Source organism: Aythya ferina (assembly GCF_964211825.1).
Source record: "Aythya ferina genome assembly, chromosome: 5".
NCBI lineage: Eukaryota > Metazoa > Chordata > Aves > Anseriformes > Anatidae > Aythya > Aythya ferina.
In genome coordinates this window covers 18,735,904-18,748,380 of record NC_140301.1, presented here as the reverse complement: position 1 = coordinate 18,748,380, position 12,477 = coordinate 18,735,904, and the positions used below count along the sequence as shown (strand labels likewise).

At 35.8% G+C, this 12,477-nt stretch overlaps 1 protein-coding gene across 8 annotated transcripts in view; it reads right to left on the bottom strand.

Moving 5' to 3' along the window:
• The window catches only part of CPT1A (carnitine palmitoyltransferase 1A), a 38,089-nt gene that overhangs the window by 8,855 nt on the left and 16,757 nt on the right, over positions 1-12,477 (bottom strand). For all 8 annotated transcript variants that reach the window (XM_084520480.1, XM_084520476.1, XM_084520482.1 and 5 more), the window contains exons 6-15: positions 11,394-11,495; positions 10,407-10,544; positions 9,478-9,555; positions 8,726-8,833; positions 7,295-7,382; positions 5,025-5,220; positions 3,831-4,019; positions 3,497-3,602; positions 1,616-1,732; positions 678-842 (exon numbers count right to left, since the gene is read on the bottom strand). In XM_084520480.1, the coding sequence (XP_084376606.1) occupies positions 678-842; positions 1,616-1,732; positions 3,497-3,602; positions 3,831-4,019; positions 5,025-5,220; positions 7,295-7,382; positions 8,726-8,833; positions 9,478-9,555; positions 10,407-10,544; positions 11,394-11,495 (1,287 nt within the window). The remainder of the gene's footprint in view (positions 1-677; positions 843-1,615; positions 1,733-3,496; positions 3,603-3,830; positions 4,020-5,024; positions 5,221-7,294; positions 7,383-8,725; positions 8,834-9,477; positions 9,556-10,406; positions 10,545-11,393; positions 11,496-12,477) is intronic.

Sequence of the window (12,477 nt, the reverse complement as noted above, 5' to 3'; positions counted from 1 at the left end):
CAACTCTTCCTGATCAAAATATACATCAGAACAGATCACAAGTCTGTTCAGCTTAAAATAAAGAGGATAGGTGGTTAGAAGAAAGAAAAAGGGGGGAAGGAGGGAAAAGAAATTAAAATTTCGTTATATTGGTGCTTTCTGAAAACAGACTGCAGAAAAAGTGAGCTACAAGAAAAAAAAACAGGCAGGCACTTCTATTAATCTTCTTTGGGAATGTCCCTGACTACCCAATTAAGGGGAACTTCCAACTAAAAGATAAGTTTAATACCATTTAGATAATAACACTACTGGAAAACACACATGCTAGAATTTTCATATCTACGAAGTATCCAGAGATAGAACAACTAACGGGAAAAGAAAAAGCTGCATTAGCATCAATAAGCCAACCTTTGGACACTGAATTTCCAGCAAGTAATCTGTTCCGCATTTCTATTAACTTCCAAGGAATGACCTTGCACAAGCAGTGCAAAGTTAAAGTACAGCGTACTTTACACAGCCACGTGTTTTAACCACAACAAACAGTTGCGTACTAATAGTACGCAAACATACTATTCCCAATTTAATGAGATTCTATAATCTAGATGACCATTCTTGACAGTTGGACTAGATGATCTTGGAGGTCTTTTCTAAGTTGAACGATTCTATGATTCTATAAGCCAGAAGCAGTCTGTTCTTACCCGATAGTGAGCAAGCTGCAGGGCAAGTTGAACGAAGGCATCAGGGCTAGTTTTTGCTTTCTTTATTAGTCCCTTCCCAAAAACGTCAAAATAAAACGAACAGAAGTCCACATCATCTGCCAGAGCCGTGGCAGTGCTCAGAGACCTCTCAATCACTTCTTGGCACTATAATAAAAAAAAGAAATTGCTTACTAATATGCAAATATATACATATGCATGCATTAGAAGGCATCTAAGAGTAATGTTGAAGAAGAGCACGCATTTTTAACTGACACATAAAAAATGTTGCCTTTCTGTGTGCCATGAACATCATTGTCTAATTACTCTTCCTTTGGAGAAGCTATCTTTGCCTGAAAGTTGAGATTCAAAGAGCTTTAAAAGAGTTTTAAGCCAATACTCATTTAGAGCCCAAAACTGGGCTTAAAAAAACACACAACATACTTAATTAAATGTATCACCAGCCATTACATTTTAAATTAAAATGAAATAGGGTTATGGCAGTTTGTCTTGAACTCATGAAAAAAATAAAAAAGCCTTCTGTACAGAACTTTTAATACTTAAAGACAGCTAATCAAAAGGAGATGTTACACAAGCACAATAATGAAACCATAGCAAAAAACTCTATAGCCGTACAGTTTCTATTTACAATGGATGGCCACTTGTTTTTGATATGTTGCCAAGCAAGAACGTTTCTAGTAAGAAGTTGAAATTTCCTAACCAGGATTTTAAAAAGCGGGTGTTAAAAACCCTGACATCATTTTAAGTGAACTGGGTAAGGTGAAATAATATCTTACAGGGGTCAAGGAAATTCAAGCTATTTATGAAGTTATCAGTAATTACTAAACTGATTTGACTGCTCAGGGAAAAGAAAAAAAAAAAAAAAAAAAAGGACCTCCTAAGGACCTCCTTCCCCAGAGCATTATCTGCTCTGTACTTACTTCTTCTGGAATTTCCCACTGTAGTTTGGTAGGCATAGGAATATTTTGATTGGTATCTCCTTTGCAGTGTCCATCCTCTGAATAGCCCAGTTCAAGGTACTCAGTTGCCATTACATTCTGCAAAGATACATTTTCAAAATTGTAAATATAACATATTGCTATGAAATTAGAATTTTGAAGTCAGCATAATACAATTTCAATAGATAGTGAAGTATAGTACACGGTCTGTTTTCAAAGAGTGAGGATAGATGCTTTCCTACTACTTTAAGGGATTTTTGTCTGTCTTCTTCACAGGAAAACGTGAGATACGTACAAAATACCTGACTGCTGCAGTACATTTTGTTACATGGTACCGAAATAATCAGTGTTTTAATTAAAATCCCACCTCCAACTTAGCAGTAGTAACAAAAAGTCTTAGAGTCTTATATTTCACAAACTTTGTTCAATTTTGATTCTGAAGAGTTTCTGCAAGGTTATCATCTGTCTAAATTTGTTTGTAAAAAAAGTTTATTTCAGATTAAGTGCATATCCTTGCAAAAATTTTATCAGAAATATTTAATTCTCTTTAAGATTTGCATCCTATTCAGTGTTTATATATGTGCATTAGACTTCTTGTGTGAGGAAGTGGAATGTTTTCAGGATGGACAATACAACCTGAACGACAGGATAAAAAATTTCTACCTCACATGATTTCAAATGACATCCTCAATGTAAAAACACAAAGCAGATTTCAATCTGCTCAACATGGAAAGAAAAAAACTTGACAAAAGTCTGTTACACATACATACATATTTCCAGTCTCTTAATTTAACTTTCTCACTTAGATGACAGAACATGCCAACTATGAAAAAAATCATATCTACAAAACACACCATGTATAAACACCTAACAATAGATAATTTCCTAGGAAACTGAATTCTTCTCAGTTTGTTTTGAGCTTTGTAATTCTTCGCAGAAAAGGGAAAATCTAAGAGTAAGAACAAACAAATGAACTAAGTATATCTTAGTATATTCACTGAAAAGTAACTTTTCCATTACCCAGAACAGCTGGTCTGAACTAGACAGTCCAGTCAACCTCAAACAAGTTTTGACATTCTCCCCTGGTTAGCGAATGCAATTAGGACTTCTTGTTCTTACAAATAGATGCTCTCAGATAATAAAATCAGGACATGACTTGGGGGCATCATTCAGGCCTGAGTCCCATTTGCACAAATACATAATGAAATTAGAATTAGCTAATATTTATGAGTGATTGAGACATAACTGTTTATAGGCTTAAGCTTTGAGAGAAAAAAAAAAAACATTCAAATAGGATTTCAGGCAATAAACTATGCTCATGATGGAGAAATCTGTTAAAAAGTGCCTTCATCCCATTCACTGCAGTGAAACGAGCTAATTAAAACAACATATCAGTCTACACCTCATAAAAAATGGCTTAGAGGAAAAGTTATACTCCAGCCTATATCTAAATTTTAAAAATAAGCACGGGGTTTGGATAGCACAAGGAAGCTTAAATGCTTCAGAAGCATGCATATATGCACCATAAAATGCCGTGTTAAACAGGCAACAGTGTATTTATACTGAATACTATAAACAAGTGGGATGGAATGCTGTATCACTTTTCTGTGAATGCATCTGTTGTCATTAAAATACAATTAAGACTTAAATTTAAGGCATAGCAACTTCCTAAGCATTTTTAAAAAAATTCTGTAGTTGCTGTGTAAAACCGAAAATAGACAAAACTGAAAGAGGTCCGTAAATCCTCATCAGCTCAATAAATGCAGGGGACTGAAGACAAATCCAATGATCTTCAGAGGACCAAATAATGTTATTTTTTACGTTCCTTTTTTTTTTTTTTTTTTTTTTAAATAAAACACTTACCTCCCACAGGTGTCCAACAATAGGCGCATCTGCCCAAGAATGCTCTGCATTCAGACCCATTCTGCCATTTTTGAATACTACAAGAGTAAATGTTTTATCAAACCACCTACAAAAGAAATTGAGATTATGTTATGGATTTTTATACTTTAAGAACATTTTTACACTGTATCTTCATCTCTATCAAAAAGACATTCAAATGCACAATGCTTTTTTGTTTGGGTTTGATTTTTATTTTTTTTAAATAAACAGACAAACTTATTGGCTTAGAAGTCACTAACTCATGTATTAGCAAAATTCTAAAAATAAGATGTTTTCCACAGAATCGATACTGTACCTGTCATAACATTTGCCATGTATTAGGGACTTTGCATATGCATCCAGTGACTTCCCTGGATCTTCCTTCTTGTACCCTTGCTCGATGTCATCCAACGTCACAAAAAATGCTGCTTTTTCAACAGCATCTAGAGACTGTTTGTTCTTTCCACGGCTAAAATAAGTCTGTCGAGCCTTAGCCCATGGTATTCTGCAGAAAGAATTTGGTTTACAGCCAAGTTACAAAAATCAGTCAATATTTTATTACCCTTAAAATCACTACGCAACATTTCTCCTACTTTTATCAAATTCAAAGCTACTACTTTCACTATGTTTAAACTACATCAGAAGGGGAAATTCTAAGAACACAGATATAATGCAAAGCTAGGAAGCAATTCATTATCAATTCCAAAGTGATCTTATAGCACCCTTCCAGTACTTAAAGGGGGCCTACAGAAAGCTAGAGAGGGACTCCTGATCAGGGAGCATAGCGATAGGACAATTGTAATGGTTTCAAACTAAAAGAAACTAAAAGAGAGTAGATTTTGATTAGACGTCAGCACGAAATTCTTTATTCAGAGGGCACTGAGACACTGGAACAGGTTTCCCAGAGAAGTTTATGTTCTGTCTCTGGATGTGGCTTTGAGCAACCTGGTGTAGAGGAAGGTGTCCCTACCCATGGCACCGAGGTTGGAACTTGATGAACTTGTGAAGTCCTTTCCAAGCCAAACCATCCAATGATATCATCACACATGCACACCTTACTCTTCAGAAGTTCAACATGTCTGCTGCACCCCAAACGTATAGCATAGATCTACATTTAGTAACTGAACAAATAACTGATCTTGCACCTAGAACTGAGTATATGCTGCTTTATTTTGTAGGTGCAAGTCATAAATATAGAACAGCAGTTACTGAATTAACATTCTCTACCTTAAATTTTAGGATATTCTTTAAGATGCCAGGAAGCCTCAGAGCAGATTTAAGCTTTAGTTCAATATGCTTAACACTGAAAAGCTTCAAATTACTATTCTTACAGCAAACAATTAAAGCAGAGTTCCCCAGCTTTTCAGCTAAGTATAAGGAGCCTGTATACAGCACTGACACTGCAAAATTACTTTTAACTCCCTGTTATTACAAAGGGCCGTACAGCCGTTACATGTCAGCAATATACTTCTTAATATATTAATTAAAAAAAAAATGATAATAACCATACCTATCTCCTGCAGTAAGAGCTGCAAGTTTTGCTTCACCAGCCTGAGGCTCTGAATCATCATCAAGAATTCTTTGCATCTGCTGTTCAATTTCTCGAGGTTTCAACAGTCTACCATCATGGTACAGCCACACTTTGAAGTAACGCCCCTTATGGTACACAACAATGTGCTTGCTGTCTTTCACATGCTGGAGAGTATCTAGAATTGTAATCACTTACGTGAGAAGAAAGCTGAAGTTTCAAAATACCAATAACACAGTATATAACATCAAACGCCTGCTGTATGTATTACCAGTTAGCCACAGCTTGCTTATTTTAACAAAGAAATAAAATGTAGAATAAGAGGTACCACTCCCACACGTTAATTCAGGATTTTAGTACACAAAGATTGCTGCATGAAACAGTCAAATACCCAGATTTGGTAATCACGTAACAGTTCCACGGTGGAGACAACTAAAGCAACTACATCTGCATTTCTGTATCCAAAAAGTAAGCAGTACCAGTGTAGCCTGATGAAGCAGTCAGCAAGAGAACATGCTGGGTAAGTCTGGCAGAAGGTACATCCATGTTCATAAGCTTTTTTTCATGCTTACCCTGGCACATGCAGACAGAATACTACCTCTATAGGCATGAAGTGTCACATTACAGTAGTCAGTGAAGAAGAAACCTAGGCCGCAAGTTTGTCCTCACTTTATTTACAAATATAAATCCAATTGGGATAAGCCTAAACTTATGTCATGAAGGCATTGTGTCAAACCTCAAGTGAAGGTTTGTAAGCAGCCAGGAAAAGTCCTCATTTGATGAAAACTGTTCAGTTCTTTCACTACTCCAAAGAACTGTTTTCATTCTTATGCATCTGAGGAGACCAGTTAACGAGATGGTAAAGAAAAAAAGCCTAAGTCATGATTCTGAGAAATCTGAGAACTTGAGAACTGTTGCATCAGGAAAGAGTGCTCAGAGCACTCAAAGTATAGAACTCTTAATAAAGTATAGAGCACTTAATGAAGTTTAGACAGGTATGCTCCATCCATTGATCAGAAGCATTTTCATGCTTCTGTGAGCCTATTATACTATTAAAGAGCACCACTATCACTTGGAAAGCGCAATCGAACATGCAGATTCATCACATCATGGAAGGCATTTTAAAATAAAAATAAAAATTGAGGAGCTGGAGTTACCCCAGAGTTACATGACTAACTTCAACAGGCATAGGACCTAAAGTGAAAATGAGAGGACCTAAATGAGAGAGGACCGAAAGTAGAATGTGACAAACCCTGCTTTTCTATCTATAGGCATTATTAACGAATGCACACATCTGCGTTCCCTCAAGATGTATTCAACTTCTGTTGTCTGTAATGAGAGCATGTTTACACCTACAATGAGAATGTACACATGAACTATCTTGTAACTAACTTGAACTAACTTGCAGATACAAATGTTTTTGGGGCTGAGCTAATATGATTGCTTGTGGTGATCATATAAACGTATTTGTAATGTTCCGCAGTACGTAGAAGTTGCAGAAGCAGACTGAGATGAAAATGACCCTACTGTAATTCAACAGCTGCCTGCCTTTATTCAACACTAAGATGTGAAAATTTAGTTACTCATCACTTAGGATAATCAGACCATTACTAGAGTTAGGGTAGGACAGGAGCTCACCACCACCAACACTGTATACATTTTCTTAATGCATTACAGAGAAAGTTTTGGACAATCTCCTTATTACAGGTGATTTCACTTATCTGGTATCTTACAGTGCATACCAAGTGTCAAGGCAATACTGGCATTGAAAGAAACTGACAGGACTAAGACTGCCTGTAAACCACGTAAACAATACTGTTGCTCATATTGAGAAAAATACATTATGATGTTATTGTGAATAATAAACAGAAAGGAAAAAAAACAAGAGATGACATATTTTAAAATAACTTTGATAAAGGAACACAACTTTCACAAAAAAACAGATATCAAAAAGGAACCTGAAAGAGCAGAATGGAAAAAAAGTAAAGGTTATGTACACATTAAAAATATGGGGCAAACAATTTCTTGAAGTCATCTTATAAAGAAAGAGACAGAAAACCACTAAACTTTCAAAATTACTCTGAAAGAGAAGTCATCTATACACTTTATGGCAATTCATTACTTCTTCAGAAACAACACTATTGGTGTCCTGTCTTTCAGATCCTTACATGGGAAAATACGATTTTAGCAGAAAATTCTCCCTAAACTGTAAATTCCATGATGTTTTTTTCTCCTTGGATGGTCCTGCTTACCTGATTCCACCCCTGGAATACGGGATGTGTTAAACATCCGCTCCCACTGAGCTGAGCAGAGCGGAACAGTTGATCCCATCAGAAGAATCTGCACCACAAATACACATTAAATTGTAATTTGTATACAGTTAGAATATTAACAAGGAAAGAAAAACAGTCTGGTTAAAAAACAGGCTGTAGAACAATGGGATTTATAATGCATCTGTTTTTTTGTGGTCCTCATCTTGACTTCAACTACATGTGGAAAGTTTCATTGACATTCCAGTAGCTGCATTTCCACATACCCCCTCACCTTACCAAAGCTCTCCCTTCAGGAGGCATAACTAAAACTAGTTAGCATCAGAAATCCAAGGATCTCTCTATGGTCAGTCTGGATGCAAAAGATACACATGCAGCAAGCATTACCTCTTCACTTCTTTTTTTGTTCCTAAACAGCCAGAAGGAGGTTTAAAAAGTTCCAATTTCTCAGACATGCAGTTGCATACAACTAATTACACCCCTGCCATGATCTTCAACAGAACTCCTTAATTGCTTTAACAATATTTGTTCACTACAACACACAGTCACAGAGCGGGATAGAAATTCAGAATGGGATTCATCTTGCCTATCTCTGCTGCCTACAATTCAGCACAACTCTCCATAGGATTTTCATGTCATCTACACTTAGGCTACCACTGGCCCACTCTTAACCTCAGGGTCCACTCCTTGCATCAGGCAGCGAGTGCAGAGTCAGAATGGTATGAGGTACATATCTAGTGGAAATCAAGTGTTTCTACACTTCTGTTCAAAGACTTTTTTTTTTTTTAGTTTCTCTAGCATCATTGTTTCATCAGGTTAAGAAATGAATAAATTCAGCTATACACTGCAGATTTTTATTTCCCATCTTGATAAATTAAGTAAATACATTCATCATATTTGGTGGACCTACTAAGCTAGATAATTATGAGCATAAATCCAAAAGAACAACATGAAAATATAGCAAGCATTATGGCATTCAGTGTAGCATACAACTTTCATATGCTACTCCACTTAAAATCCATCCTTAAAGCCAGTATTAGCAAGAAATATGGAAATGTTTTCCTATGAGATTTTCAGACTTCAGTGGCTTGGAAGTACCATTACGTGCTTGGTACATACCAATAATTTGTGAGGTGGTACGATTAACATACACAAGTGGAAGATCCTATTTTCTTTTGGGCAAATAGGTACGTCAGTTTTGAACACTGAAGTCTGTGTTTCTGATAGCTGGTACTTTCTGCCTACATGCAATTCAGGTGACAACCAAAATGTTTTAAGATCACAGATCTAGCTGCACCTTACTTATTGTTCTGGCATAAGATATTCCTCTCCTTTCCTGCTCCAGAAAAACAGATCAACTTCTTACTGGCTGTGCTGGAAGAGATCAAAAGCCATTTAAACTTATATACATACTGGCTTGATTTCTTGTCTGTCCAGTTTTTTCCGGTAGAGCAAGATGGCATGGATAACATTACCAGCTCTAGCTGCCTGTAGGGTTGTGGGTGTTAAATAAAGGAAGTCCTGTAGAACAAATAAGAATTTTAAGTTAATTATCACCATACTACACTGGGAAAAAAAATACTCAGTACTTCTCATTCATTTTTTTCTTACAGTTTATTCTGGTCAGTAAAGAAGAGGCTTTAAAATATAATGAAGTATGCTAGTGCAGTGACTTGACGACTTCAAATTTAAAATTTCTTCAGTAGTCAAAGTCTCCTTAAACAGCATCAGTCTGAAAACCTACATGACAGCTATTAGTCATTCCAAATACTATTACTAAAAAGTTAAATTCAAGACTACAGTATTTCCTAATTTTGTTTTTAACATAAGGGTCTTTTGCAAATGTCTGTACAGAAAGTAAACTTGTAAATAAGAACATACAGCTGTGTTACTAATGAAAGTTTTACATTGAGATTTTAAAGATTGCTTGTGGCAATAAGTACAGAACTGGATAACAACTCATTACTGCATGAGTCTGCTTAAATGACAGATGTGCTAAGTTTATTATGAAAATAGCACTGTACTTAAGATATTAGTTTCAGGTTATACTCAAGAAAGAAAATCACCACATACTGGAGTTCCAAAACAGAAAAAATGAAAAAAATCACTGGCAGAAATTTTACAGTGGTTCTATGGCAGACAAGATGTTCACAGCATTTACCTACCATTGCAAAATAGTTACTATTAACCATAATTGGTCCACGTCCTCTAAGGTAGATATATTCTTCCCACCAATCACTAACCTGCAGCATGAAGAACAAGAAAATGAGTAAGACCTCATCACTTCCATAGTTTGTGTTTATGTTAATGACTCGACAACACTCCACACAGAAGCAGCATGAAAACTGTTAGCTTGCCCTTTCACTTAGGGAACACGCAAACAAACCAAAATCCTCCACTAAATTCTGTTAATATTTAGGGGAAAACAACAACAAAGGTTGAAAAAAATAAATTCAGCTCTAGCTCACTGATCATAAGCTTCTGAAGGCATCATCTTCATATAATGTTTAAAATGCATCAGATCTCCTGAATGTGAAGTATGCCAGGGTAACTGTAGAACATCATAATTTACCTCAGACTAATTCGTACAGCTAGATTTTAGATAATACCTCAGGAAGGAATTATGCTGCACAGTTCTCACTATGGTATTGGAGTCTGGATTTTCTTTTTGATAAAAAACTACATATTTGTTATGATTCTTTACTTCACTTTCACATGCTTTACCTGTTCTATATAAAAAAATTGTCCTAAATCCCTCTTCTATCTGGTCAGCCACACCCAGTGTTGAATTATAAATCTTAACACGGTAATGAACAGCTTAAAAGCAATCATTACAGCTAAATTACCAGCTCCAGAAGAATAAACATAGAAATGAAGATCCGCTCTTTCAAGTTCCATTTGCGACACTGTTTACTAAATCCCAGATCAAATCATTTCTGTGCAAATCAAGTGGTCTCCACTTTACACAAATATTAGTCAATTTCAGTTGCTTTCTGCAACATTCATTCCTTTTTAAATGTTAAGCCAAAAATGCAACAAAGAAAAAATAAAATAAGGTCAGTTGAATAGTTAAGTCTCCTGTTTATCTACTTACATAGTTTGTGGCCCACCAGGATTTTAGCTTCAAATACCACTGAAGCCTTGGTCCCAAATTAAATGCGAAGTCTTTGGCAAGACCTTCCATTCTTTTGAACTCTTCATCATTCATAAGTGGCCGGACTGATTCCAGATACTAGAACACAGGAAAAGAATCAGCATCAGTGTAGTCACCAACATGTAGCTTCTTATCATTTCTACACAAAATATTTGAACAGTAGACAGGGTATTCAGACTGAATACATAAGGTTTCAAATGTTATGTTGTTACAGTTAAGACTATACTCTATTCTAAATATTTGCCTGTGAAGTACAAAAATTAGATCTTTTCTACATATTTGTCAGCAAACTGCAAGTGAAAAAGGTCACTTTTCTAACATACATTCTCCCCTCAAGAGCAGAACATATCTTAAAGTACTTATTGTATTGAAGAACTCAGTATATAAGCGTTAACTTGTTTCTTTTTTCCTTTTTCAAAATAAGTTGGAAACTTTTGGAATTGTTTTTCTTCCTTAGAAATTAAATGATTCTGCTTCTTTAGCATGATGCAGAGAATTATTTTTTTTTTTTTGTCTCAAAAACAAGAAAATCAAATCTTCAGCTTCTATGACATACTGCCCTACTTTGCTGCAAGACTTTTGTTTCATAAAACACTTTTCTGTATGCGTTAGGGAATGCAACAAAACCAAGATGTATCAGAAGCCCTGGAAGTCACATTTCATTGGACAGCGTTATGTAAGTTGATATCATATTGTTCAACATGAAGCAAGCCAGCTTCAAACTGTCGTTGGTTTTAGTGATTTGTCATAGGCCTTGTTTTAATTTCTATGGAGACATTTTAATCCATTAGACAACATTAATACTACCATGCAATGATTTTAAAAGACATGGGAAAACAAAACAAAACCAAACAGTCAAACAAAATCACAATGGTATCTAAATACTGATTAAACCTTACTAAGGAAAGTGAATTAAGTTCAACATACCCTATTGACTGTGTCTTTGACAGCTGGAACTGGCAGTCGTGGTAAAGATGTCTGGAAACTGTACAACATGGGCTTACGTCCCGAGAAGAGCTTTACAAGTGACTGAAGAAAAAACAAAACCAAAATACACACCCCAAATTATTAGATTCCACAAAGGAAAGTGACAAGAGTAATAAGGAATAACATAGCTCTGAGTTCCTTTCATCAGTAAGCGATACATTTAGCAAACTACCACCTTTATCATTGTTTCACAAAGTTAAAAAGGCACTGACAGAAACTAACTTCCTAAAGGTTAAAACATTGTGTCAGTTGCAGAAATTGTGTCATGGAGTCTTCCTGTCTTCCCACACAATCTTTTAGTTGTTAAGCAATACTGTTGTTCTTGTGTGGCACACTTTGATCTCAAAGAAAAACAGAGATGGTTACTTAGTGCTTTGTTTCTTCATACATTTCCTCTGCGAAGGCTAAAGAAGCGAGTCTACCTGTTGATATTTCACTTTTATAATAGGCAGTAAAAAGAAACACCCTACATTGTACTTTAAAACAGGATTCATTATCAAGCCTCTCATTCAGCTAAGGATCTTAGATAACTACAGGCATCATTAAAAATAATAATAATGGTTTGGAATCATGATTTGGTATTTTCCACAGTTAGAGCTCAGTATCAGTATTATAGATTTACAGGGAGTTTCTTTAAGCATGAGACTGTCCCAGGTAATCTACTGCACAATTTGAACACATCAAGTTGTGTGAGCATGCCGGTGTTATACTCAGTCCTTCTGTTATCAAAAAAAAACAAACCACAACCAAACAAAACAGACAAAAGCCAACAGTTACCATTTCAGCTTCAGATTTCAGAGCAGTCCCTACTTTTCCATGAGATTGAAGACAGAAGCAGCATTTCTATCTGTGACTGCCTCTGAGCTGTGACATGCACTAGGCTGGAAGTCTAGACCATGCAGCTTCTAGATTATACACAGAAAGATATTGGAACCATCACCCCATTTCAGCATGAAAGTAAAAACAAGCATTAAACCACTGATCCAGTGGAACCTTTATTGTGAAATCCAATCTGGGCCCAACA